General features: G+C 37.8%; 2 protein-coding genes and 1 non-coding gene across 4 annotated transcripts; 2 read left to right on the forward strand and 1 right to left on the reverse strand.

Annotated features, from left to right (window-relative positions):
• Positions 1-570: 570 nt before the first annotated feature.
• On the forward strand, positions 571-9464 carry LOC116289655 (uncharacterized). The gene is made up of 7 exons (XM_031696601.1): positions 571-1622; positions 3561-3668; positions 3922-4012; positions 4226-4404; positions 5742-6735; positions 7137-8188; positions 8262-9464. Exons 1-7 carry the CDS (start codon positions 1008-1010, stop codon positions 8463-8465), a joined length of 3243 nt encoding a protein of 1080 aa, XP_031552461.1. The 5' UTR covers positions 571-1007; the 3' UTR covers positions 8466-9464.
• On the forward strand, positions 4809-4882 carry Trnan-guu (transfer RNA asparagine (anticodon GUU)). Its single transcript has one exon. It is a non-coding gene; the product is annotated as a tRNA-Asn (tRNA).
• A 153-nt stretch (positions 9465-9617) lies between the features above and the next one.
• Positions 9618-17663, reverse strand: LOC116289656 (septin-2). 2 transcript variants are annotated; one of them, XM_031696603.2, is made up of 12 exons: positions 17562-17663; positions 15410-15515; positions 13690-13776; positions 13437-13560; positions 13079-13213; positions 11545-11662; positions 11290-11391; positions 10902-10998; positions 10775-10823; positions 10581-10688; positions 10411-10486; positions 9618-10292 (listed from the first exon to the last, which is right to left on the reverse strand). In XM_031696603.2, the coding sequence occupies exons 2-12, from the start codon at positions 15498-15500 to the stop codon at positions 10233-10235; spliced, it is 1047 nt and encodes a 348-aa protein (XP_031552463.2). In that variant the 5' UTR covers positions 15501-15515; positions 17562-17663; the 3' UTR covers positions 9618-10232. The 2 variants fall into 2 exon arrangements, with proteins under 2 accessions (XP_031552463.2, XP_031552462.2); XM_031696602.2 differs by lacking the exon at positions 17562-17663 and adding an exon at positions 15730-15840.
• Between the last annotated feature and the right edge of the window lie 3855 nt (positions 17664-21518).

Genomic DNA, 21518 nt, shown 5'->3' on the forward strand with positions numbered 1-21518 from the left:
TGCTTATGACTCAGTATACGTAATTATGTTGCAATAATAGTCATTCTTACTGAGAAATACGTATTATTCGAAAGAAACCTTTTGATTCTGACTTTCAAAATCGGACTTTTTTTGGATAATGAATCAAAACAATTTTCAAACTTTTAAAAATTCTTCCAATTAAAAATAAATGGACTCTTTTACGACAAGTATGTGGCTAACATTAAAGTTGCCGATAAAGTCTGAAGATATATCACTACCGTTTCCTTTAAGTGTTTGCTTATTTTATTATCAACTCAAGGTATGACAAACAGATTAACGCACCCCTGCCAGCATTGTTCGTAACATAAGGGCGTGACGATAAACTTATGCACATCAGTAATTCAACGATTTTGTTTGAGTTACTTGGATTTAAATACAAAACCAAAATATCTTACAATGAGAACCAATTAGAAAACAACCTGCAAAATCAGACACCATCCTTGGGTATTATTTTGAAAGGCCACAGTTTTCAATTGTTGCGGTAGGCTGCATTGTCATCAAACAATTATATGCAGCGTATTCACCGAACCCATTCATTTCTTCATTCCGACAATAGCTTACGGGTCCTAGCGGTCAGAGTGAAGCCGTGTTATCTACTCCCCTGACAGATTTTAATACGAGGGATCAGTCCACGAATCAAATTGCAGAAGGACAATTATGGTTTGATCTCGACTGAGGGTTGAATGAAACCGCGCATACAACAAATATTGTTTATGTCCGGCCTACCGCAGTATACCGTAGCGTATTTTTGCTTCGCAGGTGACTTGGCCGATAATATTCAGTTTGGATCATTCTAATGTTATTCTTTTCGTCGTATTATTGCGCACATACTAATGTTTCATAAACAAGGTTTGTGGATGAAGAAAAACGCCCGTGAATTAAGAACCAACTTATAAATCATGGATTCGTATGAGTGAGAGGGAACCAATTGGGAATATCCGAACTTAAATTATTTCTAAATTAGGAACTACAGCTGGATCGAGAAAATGGCGGAAGCCGGGAATGGTGAGCAAACGGTTGACCAAGAAATAGTCACCGAGAAAACCGAGATATTGGACAAATGGCTGTTAGCATTGAAGGAAGACCTAGCATCTTGGATTAGTCGATTACTAAGCATCGAATTGACAGTTGATTCCTTCACAAGCGTACTCGATACCGGAGTTGTTCTGTGCAGACTTGCTAACTTCATTCAAAATACAGGAGATAAATTCTTCATTAATAACTCAGGTTGTGTACGGCAGGGTATCTTTCCTCCGTGTGGTCTAACATTCAAGGAAAGAGAAGCTTCCCAAGGATCTTTTATTGCTAGAGATAATGTGTGTAATTTTATTCGCTGGTGTCGAGAGCTCGGTGTCCCCGATGTAATCATGTTTGAGACCGAGGATCTAGTTTCAAATAAAAACGAGAAAGCTGTTTTATTGACTCTCCTGGAAGTAGCAAGAAAGGTATTTAAATTTGGCGTAGATCCTCCAGAATTAGTGAGACTAGAGAATGAGATTGATAAAGAGCTAGAAAACGAATCCGAGCCAACTCCATCGATTAAAATAGAAAAAGTGACAGCATTGAAGAAAAAACACAAGTCTCACAGCCTAGACGATTTGGTAAGTGAAAACCCCTTTAGTTGTAAATTACACTACAATAAAGATGTACATGCATTTACTTTTCTGACATCAAAAGAAGAAGAAAACGGCCAAAGGTTATAGTTTCTACTTTGTAGCGGAAACGCTTTTCTTTTACCGATAAACACAAATCAACTGATCTCGACGTTATAATGGAATTAAATAACCTATGGATTGACACACGTGGGTGGATGAAGTTTATGGTCATGTCTGTTCACTCGATCAAAACTTGCACGCATTCTATTCGGAGCTCTGGCGTTCTGTATTTTACACACATGCACAACATGGTTTCTTGTAATTTAATCGTTGAAAATTTGTCGGAATTCGAACCTAGGTCAGTCGATCAGATTAGAAACGACAGCTTGTAATCTTAGTTACCGTTCACTGTTCATTCGATCTTGCATCCCATTCGTTCTTTTCATTAAATGCTTCATTGCATGTCTAATATTTTATAAACAAGACCTTAAAGCTTTAGAGAAATCAAAACATATTTATTATATTTGAACTCGTAAAAATGTCACCCACTTAGATGAAATCGCATATTAGATCAGCCAGATGTAAATCACAGCATACATTTCAAACCTTCGAGTGCTCGGCGTTCTTAGCTTTTTGCGTTGAGGAATCTGACTTTTTTTTAGACCGAAATAAAGATTACAATTTTTGTTTTGTTTCATGATCATAAATGTTGTGGGTAATGTACATACCGATTTTCTACATCATATTTTAAAACCTGATTATAAACAAGCTTTAATTAAATTAGCTGCACGTGCATTCATTAATGACGGACCATAAAGGACAACATTGAGTGATTCAAGATTACTGTTTATAGTAGCCAATGACGTGAACGGATATTACTTTTTCTTGCATTCATCATATTTGGACAAAACACTTTTTTAGCTATTCAGTTTTTCTTACTTCAAGGAATAGCTATCAAAAATGGCTGACTTATTGAGGAATAACTTGGCTTCATTGATATAAAATGGGAAAACAATGGGAAAGGAACGTTGGCATATATTTCATAGTTAAACTGATTCATGTGGAATTTGACTAACGTCTCAATATATTACAATATAGCAGTTTATTAAATCAACAAGAATGAAATGACAGTCTGTCTTCACTTTAGTATGACTCACTGACACTGAACAGTTATTCAAGAATAGATGAACAAGCTGCCAGCAGCTGGTTTCTTCAACAACTAGTGGCTGGCTCGGAATGTTCAACAATCAATCAATCAATCAATCAACCTTTATTAATGTGTCATTGTATTTAGTCTCAAAGACTAATTGGGGACACAACACCAAAACAACTATCTTTATGCTAACAGAACTGTAGTAAATAGTAAAATGTTTCATTCACTTGTGTTCACCTTGCTGATTGGACATTTTACTTATATGATAAAGCTAATGTAGCCCATTCGGTGATTCATTCCATCATGATAATAAAAGATGCCTCAGCTCTCCAATATCAATTGTGTAAAGAAAGCCAATATAGGGCGTTCGTGTAAATGGGGTCACAAGGCTATCTACCCAACCATCATCGGTGCGTCATGATCGTCGACTGGCCGAATGGAAGTCGACCAACTTCCTCTTCGATATAATCTCTTATATAATATCATTTTGTAGTCAGTGTTAAAATAGAAAATGTAATAATACGTAATGACTGGATCTTATGGTAGACTGATTCCATAAGTCTGTCCAGTTCTCTCTCTTTATGCAATCAGTCTAAATCTTATGGCACATACTAGATAACGCTATAGTTTTCTCTTTATGCGATCAGTCTAAATCTTATGGCACATACCAGATAACGCTATTGTTTTCTCTTTATGCGATCAGTCTAAATCTTATGGCATGCCGTTATAACACTAGTTTTGTTGTATTATATTATAAACGTTCATTCATTATCATATTCCTCTGTTGCCAGGTTTTTGAAGTTCAGAAGAAATGTCAATGTACGACAAGGTACCCAGTTCAAAGGATCTCTGAAGGAAAATACAGGATGGGTGAGAGTAAGAACCTCATTTTCGTCAGGGTAAGTCAACCGTGGTTACCTTGGTAACCCATCATGCACATTTAATTACCATGGATACTTAAGTACATATATATATACATATAAACGAAAGAAGACGACACGTTTCGTTTTCATCTCGACAACATGAACAGCAACTATCATTTGCCATTATTTCTAACTGTTTTGATGATGATGACGAGATGAAAACAAAACGACGTCTTCTTTCATTAGCTCTCATATATAGTATGCATGGCTTTTCCTTCTTTGTTGGTAGGTGATGCGTAAACACGTGATGGTTCGTGTCGGAGGTGGATGGGACACTCTAGATCGATATTTTGAGAAGCACGATCCATGTAGAATCATAGGTAAGGCAGTCAGGTCATGTTATATAAAGATTTTTATGCTATAACATGATCCTTTTCTGGTGAGCTCTTGCCACCCGCGCGTGTATTCAAAATTTGTATTTGATAAAAGGAATGGAGATATGCAGAACACTCGAGAAGCAAAAAGCAACACTCTATTAAACTCTCTTGAGAGTTAAAAGACATTTCTTGTATTTTCATACCATATTTTTCCAGCTCACAGAAAAACTTCGAGACCAAGCCGTCCTTCATCAGCACACCAACAGCAGACACATGAGCTACTCGTTCGCTCACCCAGTTCTATGAGCACAGCCAGTGTGTCCAGCACAGAAAGTTATGACTCCACTAGTACTGCATACTCCCAAATGAGTGTCAGTTCAACACCACCCCGACAGGTAAGCAGCAATCCACTTGGGGTGGGGTGGGGTGGGGAAAAGAAACTCTCCGCAGTCCCCAGTCGCCTCTCTTCTTTATGTTCCCAGAGATTATAAAGTATAAAGTATGATTATAAAGTATGAAATAAAAATAATTTCCATGAAATAGCATATATGTTAAGGTCATTTACCCATTTTACAAGAAATGTCTACCATGCATTCATAGTTTCAAATTTTAAAAAATCAAACAATGCGAAATATAATAAATAACTGGTTAGTTCTATCATTAAAAAATTTAATTTTTAATTTTTTTATTTCTTAACTCGAAATAATTTTAACAGTTATGAGAGCCCGTTGATAAATTGACCAGTTGGAGACGATAGGATCAATAAGATCAATTATTGACACTATGTGCTTATCCAAATGTCTCCGTGGCGCAATCGGTTAGCGCGTTCGGCTGTTAACCGAAAGGTTGGTGGTTGAAGCCCACCCGGGGACGTTCCCTTTTTCTTTTTTTATAAAATGTGTATGTGGTTTTTTTTATTATTATTAATTGAAAATTTCAATCCCTTTAATTAAATTTCTAGGTGTTTAAAGAAATTTAGGGAAAATGTCAATGGTGCTTTTCGTGTCTAAATTTGATATATTCTTATTTTAAATAGTTATTCTATAATTTCATTAAAAAGATATAACTAGCTAAAAACTAGTGTGAGCTGCGTCGGTGTTTCTAATGAAACAGTAATGATGAAAAGGTAAATTATACACCGTGAAAAGATGAAAAAACTTACTGACGTTTCGGACGCTAGTCCTTCGTCGGAGTAAGAGAGAAAGAAGTCACTTCTTGCGGCTCTCAAATGGCTTCCTGTTCGAATAACTACGATGAAGGAAGCCATTTGAGTGTCTCCGTAGCTGGGCCATCGATCCATTCGGTATAATCGAATCTGAAAGGAATTTAATTTTTTTATATGGAGATACAACTTGTTGCTTTTTATAGTCTTGAATTTCTAGTTTTTTTTTTAAGAAAAAAAAAAGGCTAGACTGCGAGCCAAGTCCCTCTATTTCCCTTGATCACTGTCCGTCTGTCTGTCTGTCCGTGTCGATTGGTCGAGGAAGATTGGTTACGAGTCAAAGTCCCTGGGGAGGGGGCAGGGGGCTTGGAGGGAGGGACGAAATAATTTTTCTTTTTTTTTTTTTTTTTTTTTTTTTTTGCTTCAGCTCTGCTGGCAAACTTTGGGAAACCTCATAAATCACCACTCGAGCAATGGTGATCGTTTTGGGAATCACTGGTCGCTCCACCAATCACAGCACGCGAAACTCTATATTCAAGTCTATAACTATACTTGTTATTGATTTTACAGGCAGCAGTCACTAAGTGCGGACATTCTCCTCGCCAACGCACGTTATCTGGAGGAAGATCTAGTCCAACGTACGACAGGTGTTTATCCCCTACAAGAGGATCTCATACACGTCATAAATCACCATGCCAACGTAGTACACCACCACGTACAATAGAAGCACAGGGTAGACTTTCCAACAAGAGCATAAGTATGCAGGACCTAAAGGGAAGAGGTTCTGACTCTTCAGGGATGGTTACAAATATTCCGATCCCGACTAAACACAGGCCTTCTTCTGCACGGCGTTCAAGTGCGACCCCAGCAAATGAGTCTCCTGCTAAACCTGCACAAGGAATTCCTGGTCAGAGAAGGAAGAGTGTAGCAGTTTCTCCAAGAAAAGATTCGAGTGGTGCAGCAGTAAAGCAAAGACAGCAGAGTACAACACGTACCAACTATCGTGATAATTCCCAAGCCAGAATGCATAGTCGTAGCAGAAGCATGCAAGACTTAAACAAGTACAAACTTACTGGTCCATTAGACAACGATACTAGAAGCAATAAATCTCGTCCTACATCTGCACGAGCACGGTCTTCCTCGGGTGCTGCCGAACGGTCGGCCAATGCTGCCAGTCAACGTAAGACATCCACATCACAAGCAACTCGTAAGATGACCAACACCACTTCATGCAACAGCCCAAGAAGACGATCGCCACCAAATCAACAGAGTCCTGTGAACCACAGCCCTCGTATCCAACGTAGATCATCAAGTACTCCAAGGGGATCTACCTATAGTCCCTTAAGTAGCCCGCGTGTATCTCGCAGGCAGGTGTCCAGTCATTCACGAGAAATGCAGAAGACCGCAACAGTTAGTAGTCCAGGACCAATGATACGGGCAATCAGTAATTTGTCTTCCTCATCTTCCACATCATACAGGATGAAAAGAAGTGCGTCTTTTGATTCAAAAAATGATTTATCGTCACAAGCGCTCAACAAAGAACATCTAATGGGAAAATACAAAGGTAAGGATAATCAGATGTACACGGTACAGTGGGATATACACGGTACACTGGGATATACACGGTACAGTGGGATATACATGGTACACTGGGATATACATGGTACACTGGGATATACACGGTACACTGGGATATACACGGTACACTGGGATATACACGGTACACTGGGATATACATGGTACACTGGGATATACATGGTACACTGGGATATACACGGTACAGTGGGATATACATGGTACACTGGGATATACATGGTACACTGGGATATACATGGTACACTGGGATATACATGGTACACTGGGATATACATGGTACACTGGGATATACTGCATGGATTACAGCTTTGTGCCGTGCGTGAACCATGCAACTTTAACCAAAAGTTTTAATTCATCCTCATATTTCAGATGCGACAAAATCCCCTTCAAAAACGCAGTCGTCTGCAGCCGGGGCAAGAAGTCCTACAAAGCAATCTAGGGTTCCTATCAAGATCCCTGGCAAGCAAGGCACAGCTAAGCAGCACGGACAACGTGTCCCAACAAAGCCGCGCAGTATGGCGAGAGAAGAGCGTATGGCTACCCAAAATGGACGCGAGTTTTATGACGATCTACCTACTCCTTTTGATAATTATAGCTACACCGCAGAAGAACAAGCCAGCTTAGTGTACAATGAAGATGATATACATCTGACAGAAAATCAATCCGGACTAAACCTAGACTTTAATAAAGATTTCAGACAGGCGTACCCTAGCAACAGTGGTGGAAGTACACCTGATACTGTCAAGACTATAGACTCGTTCTTAGGAGGAACCGGCGAGACTTTGAGTACCACCACATCTGACTATGACTTTCCTGATTATGATTCAGATGATATATCAGGATTAAAGAGCCCGCACTCCATCAGAAGCAGTTTATCGGTTAGTCCTAGCCCCAGTAAAGACTTGTTGGAATCAGGTGATGCTGAAGGTAGAGCTAATGTTGGAATTATGCAGAGGTTAAAAAGTTTGAATGTGGAACAATCGTCTATCAACCCCACCCTACGTGGGAAGATTTTTACACCAACTGAAACAGACGGCGCCAGCATCTTGCCTGATGAGCTACACACGAAAAGCTTTTCCTCGGTGGAATACTCAAATAAAGAACCCGAAGAACGATCAAAATTCTTCGACATTGAAAAGGAATGCCTGGCAGACGCTTCCAATGGTGCCTGTGATGACGCTGACCAGCTAGAGTCCCCTAGGACATTCTCACTTGTTAATGCACTGATCGGAAGTATAGAGAAAAGAAACGTGCCAAAGAAAACCATTAGAGTTAAGAAAAACACTACCACTATTGAAAATACTATTCCTGTTATTCGCGATTTGTCCACTGAGTCTCGTACTGGTGATGAGGCTATGACTGGTTCATGTGGAACGGCGCAAGAATCTGGACTGGTTTATTCCAAATTTCCATCTACCATTGTAAGTGTTAATCGCTAAAAAGGAATGTACGCATCATCTCAGTAACAGCAAATTGTCAATTTTTTTATTTCAGGGTTCAAGTGCCTCAATGGAGACGCCATTTCGCTGCATTATGAACGCCCAACAACTTGACGAGAATGATAATTTACAAGTGGAAGGGAAACCACATCAGAATGACGGTATATCAAATGGAACTAAAGATATCATTGCACGGGAAGATATTGAAGAGATGAAAATAGCTGGGAAGATGGGAAGCTCAAAGCACGACGAGGAGTAGGCCATTATATCAATGATACTACCGACATCCTTTGATCATGTGGTATCAACTTTTACTTTGACCATGAACTATCAAGTAGATAAAAGGAGTTAAACCCTTAACGTGATAAGCATCGCATCAGGTAACGAATAATAGATAATTAACATAGCAGTCCTCATAGCCCTCTTCAACCATCAATCACGTCTTTACACTCGCAGTCTAAAATACCTCGTTTATCTTATGCTTTTGTATTTATGTATTTATACTTCTGTTGCCTTAGAACGGTTTAAAGTTTATTTAAAAGTATTTTCATTTCGTTGCTAGATTTAGAGTAGACCGTCAATGGTCTCTAAACATGACGTTACTTTGACATGCTGCACGAGCTATATGCAGCAGCTGTGGGTTATTTTACCATCACAGGACCACATGTTATGATGGAAGCCCCGATATCATTGCAATCAATCGTGAATTCCTTTAAACATGTACTATTGATTGAGTTTCATTAAAAGTTAGGGCGGGAAAAGTGAGGGACATTGCAAATATAGTCGCTAAGACTTGTTTTAGGGGTGGGAGGGTGGGAGGGAGGGAAAGTTACTGAATTTGGAGAAGGTCGATTTAATTTTGTAAGATTGGCCAGCGACCTAGGAGAGATGTGATTTCAGAAATCGTGTTACACGTTCTGACAAAAAGTCTTATAATGTTCACTAACGGCCGTCAGTGTTGAAGATGGCTGATGGGGTACCGCGCAGCGTAGGACACTAACGCGCATAAATCTCGTTATTATCATAACTGGCTTTAATAATGCTACCAACTGACACTCAGTGCTGATGAACGTTGGTTATTTAAGTTTCTAGCATTTCTATTTAGTAAAATGAGAATATTATAGTTGATTTGTAAATTCTGTTGCAGGACGACTAGTGTAAACTAAAGAAAATATTTTTAATTTTAAGATAAAATTTGTTTTGTAAGTATTTTTTGCATCTTGTTTGTTGCATTGATGAATAAAGTTGTTAAATTTGTCAGGTGGGTTGGCATACTTGTCAGTTGAGGTCGGCTGTCTGTTAACTGATGGATAATGTAGAACGTCAATAATATAAATCCGAAATATAACGAATAAAAAGAAAAATGATATGGTAAAGAGTTCATAAACATTCTCCACCCCACGCACTATCATTTCAATACAAACAATTTATTCAACATATTCAAATGATAACAATAATAATAATAATTAATATTGTTGGAATAGACTAAATATATATAACTCACTTCTAAATCTAGTCACAACCCTATGCAGAAGCGGTTTATCAGTATCAATTCGCTTATAGACGGATGCAATTATCGTTGGCAATGATCACACTGGCGACAAGTACAGAGAGGTAAGGGTTAGTGTTAATGAATTGCGTTTTCGTTCACTATCGGGTTTAAGAACGGGTGTAAAAGTAAACCTTTGATACAAACGAAGCTGGGAAATGTTTTATAGAGAGAGAGACGTGTAATGACATAATAAAGCGCAGACCCAGGGCCTTAATTACTAATGGAACTTTTTTTATAGCAATGCGCGTCTCCTGGCTGTAAAACTATCTATTGATTGTTGCCATGGTGATGCGCATGTCCTGCCTGTAAAACTATCTATGGATTGTTACCATGGAGATGTGCATACCATGCCTGTGTGTCCTGCTTGTAAAACTGTCTATTGATTGTTGCCTTGGAGACCATAAAATTTAGACAATGATCAATCAGGAAGATGGCCTGATTCATCAAGATGAGCCATTAGACATCAAAAATATGCTAACTTTTAGCCTTCATCTGTGCTTGCATCTTGGCAATCATATCTTGCATGCGACGAAGCTGATAAATGAACAAAATGATCATGATTATGATTGTCATAGAGTAGCCTTAGTAGCCCCTTGATCCTCTTACCAGATTAACAGATGGGGTTAAGGTATTACTATAGACGTTCACTCACCTCTTCCTCTTTCTCTTTTAAAGCACGTTCTTTCTCCATCACTTCTTTAGCAGCTTGTTCTTTTACTCTGTTAAGGCTGAGAAATAAATTAGAACATTAGCAACTGCTACTATGATGTGCCCTGTTCTAAGGTACATCAATGATAAGATGTCGCAGGGCTGATCGCATACCTTTTACTAGTACGTGGTGTGGCTGGTGTTGTTTCTCCTAAAGCAGCTGCTCTAAAGTTTTCATAGTGTACATCCTGTGTAACCTCCTTCAAGTCCTGCATGTGAGTACTAAGCAAACAAAACATGTTACAACAAAAAGAATAAGATGTTTGCCATGAAATTTACTTTTATTAAACTATAGCGGTCATACTTACATTAACATTGTTCGAAGTTTGGAGAAATCACAATGAGCAGGGTTTTCAACTGATAAAAGGAAAAAACATGTATTTTTCTTAAGTCAATAGGTCTGTAAATGCTGCTTATGTATTGACAACTACTTACCTTCTACTACCCCCCAGGGGTAAAGTCGACCTCTTGCTTTTTTCCCACAAACATCAATTAAAGTATTGCTTCCAACAACAGCAAATGGCATAGAAGCCTGTGGTTAACAAGAAGAAATTCATAGGTACACGGACGATAACAACTAGCTAACAGTAAGGGCACTCTCAATAAATTCTGATTTAAACATTACACTAGTCAGAGAAGCAATCTCCCGCTCTGGTAAGTGATCAACTGAAAGTCATTCAACATTTAATTTCAATCAATAACATAAATGACAGATAAATACCAGTCACGTGTAAACCATCAATGTTCAATAAACATCTAGCGACCACCATAAAAACAAGTTAATATCATTATTATAATAATATTGAGATGCAACAGAATTGACCTTCAACTGTTTGGTCTGCTCAATAAAATCCTCCTCTTCATCACTTTCACAGTCTGGAAGTATATATGTCTTTATTCCATAATCATCTATTTCATTTCGGATCTACAAAATAGCATTCAGAAGCACAAACATTATTCCAGCCTTTTAACAAGGTACAATTCTACATAATTTGAATAGTATTATTTGAAAAGATTCTGAAGTATTACATGACAGGAAAAAATATCTTAAAACGCACATAAAAACACAGGTGCTTACCCTAGTTTTCATGGCTGATAGCTCTGATGGTGTTAATGTGTCAGCTTTTCCAATCACTGGTACTATATTAACCTTTTCATGCAACTCTTTCATGAACTGAATATCTAATGGTTTGAGACTAGAAAACAGAACAGTGATTAAGAATTCACATAATGACCAGGGAGAGATGTATCAATGACCAGGGAAGGATGTATCAATGACCAGGGAAGGATGTATCAATGACCAGGGAGGGATGTATCAATGACCAGGGAGGGATGTATCAATGACCAGGGTAGGATGTATCAATGACCAGGGAGGGATGTATCAATGAACAGGGAGGGATGTATCAATGAACAGGGAGGGTCATGTATCAATGACCAGGGAGGGATGTATCAATGACCAGGGAGAGATGTATCAATGACCAGGGAGAGATGTATCAATGACCAGGGAGGGATGTATCAATGACCAGGGAGAGATGTATCAATGACCAGGGAGGGATGTATCAATGACCAGGGAGAGATGTATCAATGACCAGGGAGGGATGTATCAATGACCAGGGAGAGATGTATCAATGACCAGGGAGGGTCATGTATCAATGACCAGGGAGAGATGTATCAATGACCAGGGAGGGTCATGTATCAATGACCAGGGAGAGATGTATCAATGACCAGGGAGGGATGTATCAATGACCAGGGACAGATGTATCAATGAACAGGGAGAGATGTATCAATGAACAGGGAGAGATGTATCAATGACCAGGGAGAGATGTATCAATGACCAGGGAGGGTCATGTATCAATGACCAGGGAGAGATGTATCAATGACCAGGGAGGGATGTATCAATGAACAGGGAGGGTCATGTATCAATGACCAGGGAGAGATGTATCAATGAACAGGGAGGGTCATGTATCAATGACCAGGGAGGGATGTATCAATGACCAGGGAGGGTCATGTATCAATGACCAGGGAGGGATGTATCAATGACCAGGGAGAGATGTATCAATGAACAGGGAGGGTCATGTATCAATGACCAGGGAGGGATGTATCAATGAACAGGGAGGGATGTATCAATGAACAGGGAGGGATGTATCAATGAACAGGGAGGGATGTATCAATGAACAGGGAGGGATGTATCAATGAACAGGGAGAGATGTATCAATGAACAGGGAGAGATGTATCAATGACCAGGGAGAGATGTATCAATGACCAGGGAGGGATGTATCAATGACCAGGGAGGGATGTATCAATGACCAGGGAGAGATGTATCAATGACCAGGGAGGGTCATGTATCAATAAACAGGGAGGGTCATGTATCAATGACCAGGGAGGGATGTATCAATGACCAGGGAAGGATGTATCAATGACCAGGGAGGGATGTATCAATGACCAGGGAGGGATGTATCAATGAACAGGGAGGGTCATGTATCAATAAACAGGGAGGGATGTATCAATAAACAGGGAGGGATGTATCAATGACCAGGGAGGGATGTATCAATGACCAGGGAGAGATGTATTAATGAACAGGGAGGGATGTATCAAAAGTTGTTCACACATACCCATGTCCTGTTGGTGATATGAAGTAAAAACAACAATGAACGCGAGTATCAACAATGTGTCGCCGATTAAGACCAGATTCATCATGAAGGTAGTTTTCAAACTGCAGGTTGATGTAATCTGAGATTGGTTTAAAACTAGATAAAGAAAAATTCAAAATATCACATTATTTGCCATAATATAACTTCAGTAATTTGACTGTTTGTTCTAAGGATGCAGGAAAGAAGGAAGAGATGTGCATTTGCAACAATGAATGGACAGACAATGTAAATGGATAACTAGATGAAAAATATTGATGAATGGATTCAAAAGTGAATTAGAAAAATAAAATAAATTTAAGGAATTGCATAAATAATTTACCAGTCCTTATTGTCCATCCCATCACCATATCCAGGGGTGTCTACCACAGTTAATCTTAGCTTTACTCCTCTTTCTTCTATTTCTACAGTTGATGTCTCGATCTTCACAGTTTTCTTGATTCTCTCTGTGTTTTATCACAATGATATCGTTATTTTTTGTGTATGAGTATGCTAAGTAACGTTTTATTAAAGTTCTGTGACTATTTTACAAAATTTTAAATTGCTCCTGAATGTTGGAATTTGATCATTCATACCTTCAGCTTTGGGTAAAATTCTGTCTGAATACAAATCAGTTAAAAACAAGCTGTCAATCAAGGTGGACTTGCCAAGGCCAGACTCTCCTATTAAATGAAAACAAACCAGAAGATTTTCAAACAATACCATGAAAAGAAAATATTACATGTATGGTGTTCCCTGTTTTCAACTAAAGCAGACAGTAGATATTCAGTGTCAACTGTTGCATTGTCACTCTCTCAATGAAAATAAAGTTTATTATATTTAAGCAATAGAAAACTTTTTCCGTGTTTACATAGCCTGATAGCAACACGAGGGGAGGTTGGGAGAATTCGAGACAGTTATACAAACCCGAGACGTAGTCGAGGGTTTGCATAACTGTCGAGAATTCACCCAACCCCCCGAGTGTTGCTATCAGGCTATGTAAACACAGAGAAAAAAGTTTTCTATTGCTTTTATAAAGTAAATACTAAGGGAAAACATTACCACTTGCAAGAAAATAAATCTTTATTTGAATTTGATTCTCATATCAAAATACAAATTCTCCATACATCACGAACTTCGATCGTTAGCCAATCAAATTTTGTGTAATAAACGCCAAGGAGGTAAATGTGAAGCGAGAAAGAATCGCTAGCTATTTTAAACATTTATCATTCTAAAACTTTAAAACAAATACAAAGAAATGTCCAAAGATTGAATAGAAATCTTAATAAAAGATTTCAGAATTGATTATCTTTACGAAAGTGATCAAAAGTGGATAACAAGTGTCACTGTGAATGGAATTCTCGGTTGAAAGAAACGTGGTTTTGCTCAATTTGACAGTGAGAAAACATGGCAGAGAAGTTGATTGTTTCGTCTTGCCTCGAGAAGATATTTTGTGGAGCTGAAGAGCTATCGCTGGAAAAAGTTTGAAGCTGCTGACTGTTTCCTTGAAATACTTGTATTCTTTATCGGGCGGTGCATTTAAATCATGAGAAAGCACGTCGCTGAACAACCACAGCTGTCCTGACGGAGGACGTGTGTTGTAGCTCCTGAGGGAATTCTCTTTGCGGTGACCAACGAGAGATTGTCATGATATTACGATCAGAAAGACCTGCATGAGACCATAGGGTTATGCCTGTGGCCCTGACACAAGTCAAAATTTGGAACTTCGTCTTCGAAATACTTTTTTGGGGGCGTTTTTTTCCTCAAAAGAAAGTGTAAATTTTTAATTTTTGAACTTGTACCGGGAAAACACGAAAGTTGTGACGTCACAACTGTGTTTACATACCCTCATGCAAACATGGCTATCAACCAATCACAGCGTGCGTACTATTTAATTTATTTTATAATATTAGATATTATTATTATACATTTGATTAATATATATATATTTATTTATTTATAATTAGCAATTATTCACCAAAGGTGGAGTGAATATCGGAGAATATTTACATGAGTCTTCAAGCGGCGAGGTAAATATTCTCCTATATTCACTGAAGCTGAGGCAAATAATTGTTTTATTATTTAAATACACAGGTGATTCTTTCAAAAAACGTTTTTTCCAGTAACAGCAACAAAGCCGCTGACCACCATTTTGGGTTATCGCTGGATGTGATTATCGTGTGATAGTGTGAGTTTCATGACCAATCAGCGCATGAGATTTTCGATAATCACCTTTATATACCTAATAACTATTGCATTAATTAGAATGTATACCTAAAATAGCATTTGCATACACATTACATTATCTTAGCTTACCTACAACCATCAAAGTAAACTCAAATCCCTTCTTCACAGATTTACGATGAACCTGATTTGGTAAGTTTGCAAACCCCACATAATCAGCCATGTTTAGCAGTTGTTCCTGACAAATAAAAACAAATTTAAAAAGCTAAGCTGCAGTATTATTTAGGAATATATTATATATATATATATATGGTAGATTGACATGACCAATGAAGTGGTACATATGAAAGAGAACACATCAAAGCTCTGAGTAAAAGAAACATTGTAACCAAGATTTGAATCTATGGCTTCAGTATCATTAATCAAAATATGTTCCACTATTCATTTTATACCTTCAAAGCTGAAAGACTTTCAAAAGAAGTCATTATTTCCTTAGGATTTCAGAAGCTTTAAAGTTTAGTTTCAATTAGATCAAAAAAATGTGCTCTTAACCAACATGTGCTACATTGAAAAGTAGAACTCAAAAGCACCATAATTTCATATTTCACTTTCACACCAACATGATATGGCCTAATCGTCAAAGATGTTTTCTTGTTTGAACCAATGGGGCTGATCACCCAATCTATCTGTGTCTACACAAGCAATTATCTTTGAAGATTTCTTATTTCATAATCAACACTGCAGATCTAAACATATTATTAATATCAGATAAACCAGACAATCATGCATGTGTTATTAAACATTGAGTAACATACTTGATCAATTATTGGTTGAAACTGTCATATATGCTCATGACATTCACCAAAAAAGAAAACATTTAACTGATACCACATCAAAATATAAATATGATGCAAATCTTTAAATAACAAATTAATTAGTAACCATATAGTATCTGCATAAAAGAATGATTTGATTTATACTTCATATCAAAAAGTATTCTTACAAGTTCAAACAAAGCTACCTTAACGCAATTTATGTAAAATAATATTTTGGCTTAAAAAAAGTGTCAGTTTTAATTTCATATAAAAAACTATTTGGTGGTCAAGAGATAAGATGCCATGAATCAAAAGGTATATCAGAAAGGCACTTTAAAAACTTCACAGTGTGGGCAGATTGAAAACTTGCTCGTAACGAGGAAAAAGCATGTACTAGTTATAACCAGAGCTATGGTTTCCCAGCAACCATAATTATATGCCCAAGTCTTTCTCTTTTGGGAAACTTATAGTTATAATATCAATAAAATCAATATTTACTTTGACCTTGTATAAGATATGTGTTAAATTAAACAAAAAGTAACCCTTGTGTATGGGTTCACATTGGATATCTATATTAATGGATTGCAAGTATTCCCATGAGAGTCAACAATGTAACAAAGACATGCATGACAGCCATATTGGTGATGCTGACAAATTATAGATGCTACTAAGGAGTCTTTTGTTAAATACCACCATGAACATGGTCTTGAAAGAATAGCAGCAATGTATAAACTGTACTATAATAGTATAATCTATATATTCAAATAAACTGTACCATAATATTAAATCTAATTATAATGCTTCTCTGATCAACATCCTATTCCTTTTGCTGGTATCCAAACATTTCTTTATACGATGTGATTGTGTTTTTATCATTTTAAATACAGAAATATCAAATAGAAAATGAAACAAAAGAGGCATTCTAACAATCAATGAATGTTACCACACCCAACCTTTGATAATATGACTATTGTTTGAAACGAATTATACAGGAATAAAACTCAGAAAGACGACGGCTGAGCTGATACGGTAGGACTTCTTATACAAGTGATATGCTTGAACAGCTCATAAGATTGTGAAAGCAAGATTTTAAAGCTTTTAAAGTCGTAAGGAAGTCACTCCATTTCAAAACATAGTGTAACTTTACCATCTTTAAACTCATCTTGCATTTCATTTACCAATATGCACAAGAGGATTACCAGCTAAAACAATACTAGTACGGTTTCGTGTCGTAGGAAAATAAAATAAAGTCCCAAGCCCCCAGTATTAAGTATTAAAAAATCGCTCCTGACTTCTTATTACTAGATATTAGGGAAAAGAAGAAAGATATGGATGCTCGATCGAAGTGCATCTAGATCATTTTGGGAACAGCAGTTTTCTGTAAGCTTAATAACGTATAGATTGATATGTTTGCTGAACAACCAATAATTATACACCCAAGACATGTAAAGTACTCACAGCTACATTACCTTTAGAATATTAGCAAAATATGTCCTTGTATAATTTCAATCTTCTAGTTATACTAGTACAGTAGTCCCGCCAACTGAAATGAGCAAACCAACGAATGACAGACAACCGGAAGTACCATCAACCCTTGCAAACCCCTGTTCACTTGACACTTCCGGTTTTTGCCATTTTTCACAGGTAACCCAATTTATCATTAACACGTATTTTTCGGATGCACGTTACGTCATTAGGCTCTTCCACAGTCAACTGGTAATGATAATTAGCTAAGATGGTTATCGTACGCTTGCCGGGAGAGCCAAGATTTAAGATCTTTCTTAAAACCTGATAGAGAATCACAGGCTCTAATGTTCATGGGAGGGAGCTCCACAACTCAGGGGCTGCATGGGAAAACGCCCTGTAATAATAAATAATAATATAATATGATTTATATAGCGCCTATACAAGTCGGCTCTAAGCGCTGTAAAATATATATGAATTATGATTCAAAAGCTAGTTTAAACAAATGAGTCTTAAGGTCTTTCTTAAAAGTTTTTAGACATGAAGTGTTTCTAAGAGGAGACGGTAGTGAATTCCATAGAACAGGAGCAGACACAGAAAAACAACGATAACCATAAGATTTAAGATTGTACGGACAAGTAACAAGAAGCAGTTCCTTGGATGAGCGGAGAGTTCTTTTAGGTTTATACACAGTTATGAGATCAGACAAGTAGACAGGAGCCAGACCATGAAGTGCTTTGAAAGTGAGGAGTAGAATCTTGAAATTGATGCGATGTTTCACAGGAAGCCAATGCAGAGAACAAAGGACAGGAGTGATGTGATTATACTTCTTGGAGAGAGTTACAAGACGAGCAGCAGAGTTCAAAACATATTGTAATTTATCAATTTGAGCATTAGGTAAACCATATAGAAGAGAATTACAATTATCAAGCCTGTACCCATACCTCCTTTAAAAGATTTTTTCGCATTGCATGCTTAAAAGACTGCACATGTTTACAAAGTTTAAGCCTATCGCTGAAATCGTTCCCGAAAGCTTAACTCCTTGATAATAAAAGGAACGTTGACCTGTGGTTGTCTTAAGGAGCGGAAAATATTTAACATCTGAGAACTCCTAGTTTGACGGCTAGAGATGCTACATCTTTTGAAAAACTTGTCTGCTAAGTAACTCCTGGGGCTATTCTGTTCATGCGCTTAAAAACTAGAGTAGCTTTCCTAAGATATAGTTGCTTTCTAATTGGCAACCATCTACGTTCTAGTATAGGTGAGAGTGACAGGGCAGAAAAATGGTTTTTGGCATTTCGCCATAAGGACAGCTTTACGTATTTAAGCTCAATATTTTATGAACACGTTCTTTTGGAGCCAAATAGCAAAAAATCAAATGCGACCAAAATCTATTAAATGCGTATTTGAGATATAAAGCCGTGTGCTTTGGGAGAGGTGATATTTTGATCAGCAGAAAAACTGACTGTGACATTTTCGTGAATACTAATAAGTAGATTTACTCTAATTCGACAAAATTTCGTCACAAGTTTCGAGCAGCAGTGACACAAATGAAACGCTTAAAAATTTGGAGTATTAAACTCAGTTAAAAAAAAAATCGTGAAAGAAGCGGGCACACCGTTTTTTTGCCCTGTCGGTGAGATGTGATCATAAGTATTTGGCCCTGAAACAATCCTACAAGCAAAATTTTGCACAGCCTGAATCTAATTGAGATTAGTTTCTGTCCGTATTACTCCAGACTGACGAACAATAAAAAGGTTTACTAAAAACTAGAGCATTAATTAAATGATCAGTGTTTCTCTATCCAAACAATGTTTCACTCTATTACTGTAATTTGTCCCAAGCGTGCCATACGAGATCTGACGCTGTTTGTGTTATATGTTCATTAAACATGTCAAATTGCTGTCCAGAAATACCCCAAGGTCTTTTGCTGCATGAGATGGAGTTAGTGGCTTTGCCATAAGAGAAACTTGGAAATTATCTACTTTTGCAAGCATCTGACGGCTCCCAAATAAGAGTAGTTTAGTTTTATCAGGATTCAGTAAGAGTTGATTCTCCAGGCACCAATCTTGGACTCCCCGTAAGGCACCAATGATCTTCGTCGTGTCATCAGATTGATCTTTTGGACAAAAAGGTAGATCTTTGTTAAAGACGTTAAATAATAGGCAACCAAGAATACTTCCTTGAGGCACTCCGTATTCTACTCGTAATGGTTGGGAAAGAGATTTGACAAATAACTGAGCATCCAAGTTATTACAATAGGCGAGGCTCCGACGTGTTGTAATGTTAGTAGCAATCTCTGGTGGTTTATTGAATCAAAAGCCTTGCTCATAATGATACATGTATCTAACAGCACGACTGCAGTCAGTTTTTTGTTATCGATGGACTGAAGGATGTTATCTGTAGTGAATAATACAGAGGTCTCAGTTGAGTGATATTCTCTGCATTCACTTTGACTACTAGACATCCTATTATTTGTTTGTAGGTATGCTGTAATTTGGTCATCTTTTGGGCAGCTCTTTCACAAATCTTGGACAGTAAGGGTAACAACGAGTTGGGCCTATTGTTCATAGGCAACTCGTGATCGCCGTCCTTATGAATGAGAAGTACTGCGATTTTCCATTTATTCGGGACAACATTTGTCTCGAAGGAGGAATTTATGAGGGTTATTACAGCTTGCAAAATAGCTGGTAGGCTATCCTTGATGACCCTTACAGGCATCTTATCATATACAGGAGCTTTATTGATTGTCATGCCCTTGATAATGGATTCTACATCTTTGTCATCTTTTTCTTTGATGGCGTCAACGGTGAACTGTTCCTCAATGGCATACGTTTGGGGTTCAAAGTTAGCACTGCACTGATCATAGTTAAGATTAACGGCCAAGTCGTTAATGTTCTTAACAGTGCTCTTTCCAAATTAACTCTTCGGCAGTTGTTTGATCATCTTTACTGTAGGTTTTGGCATTTCTTGATGTTTTGGGTAAACAGCTGCGGATGGTTTTCCACAGAGAATTTGAATTGTTCTTATTTTTGGATATGTGCTCCGGGGGGGGGGGGGGGGGGTACTACCACCCCAACTTGGGTAGGGGTGTGCCGCCAGGACCCGTATATATACATACCCGTATAGCAAATATAGGGGAGTACCCCCCCCCCCCCCAACCCCCGGGATGTGCTCCAATACATGCCTCGTTTCTTCCATTCCTATTTCTCTCTTAACTTCTCGGTTAAAGTTTTTGAAAGCATTCCAGGCAAGTGGATCTTTAGTCCGTTGTTCTGTCACAAAAGGATTGGCTCTTCCATGAACTTTGATCATCCTCGAAGGAGGATGTTCGTCTAGGAGTCGCTGAAAGGCTTAAATTGTTGTTAGGGGCATGGACACCAGTGTGTTGCCATAGCAACCACAGTTTGTGCATTTTTATGTTTCATATTATACTGTATACAAGTATAATGATAAAAGGGTAAATTTTACGCCGTGAAAGGATGAAAAAACTGGCGTTTCGGACGCTAGTCCTTCGTCGGAGTAAAAGATACTCCCACTTTTCACGGTGTATGATTCACCCTTTTATCATTACTGTTTCATTAGAAACAGCGACCCAGCTCACACTAGTTTTTAGCTAGTTATCTCTTCTGTATACAATAATGATGAAAAGGTAAATTATACACCGCGTGAAAAGATGAAAAAACTTACTGACGTTTCGGACGCTAGTTTCGGCTCTTTTACTCCGACGAAGGACTAGCGTCCGAAACGTCAGTAAGTTTTTTCATCTTTTCACGGCGTGTATAATTACCTTTTCATCATTGTTTCATTAGAAACACCGGCGCAGCTCACACTAATTTTTAGCTAGTTATATCTTCTTCTGTATACAAGTATACTACAAAGTTTGGATGTCATTCATCAAATACTCTCAGAGATATACTGAAATCTAAGTTGAAGGAAACTGTGGGTTGAGAATATAATGT

Source organism: Actinia tenebrosa, unplaced genomic scaffold, assembly GCF_029948245.1.
Source record: "Actinia tenebrosa isolate PJP-AT-01 unplaced genomic scaffold, QUT_ActTen_1.0 PGA_scaffold1__47_contigs__length_23844297, whole genome shotgun sequence".
Classification (NCBI taxonomy): Eukaryota; Metazoa; Cnidaria; class Anthozoa; order Actiniaria; family Actiniidae; genus Actinia; species Actinia tenebrosa.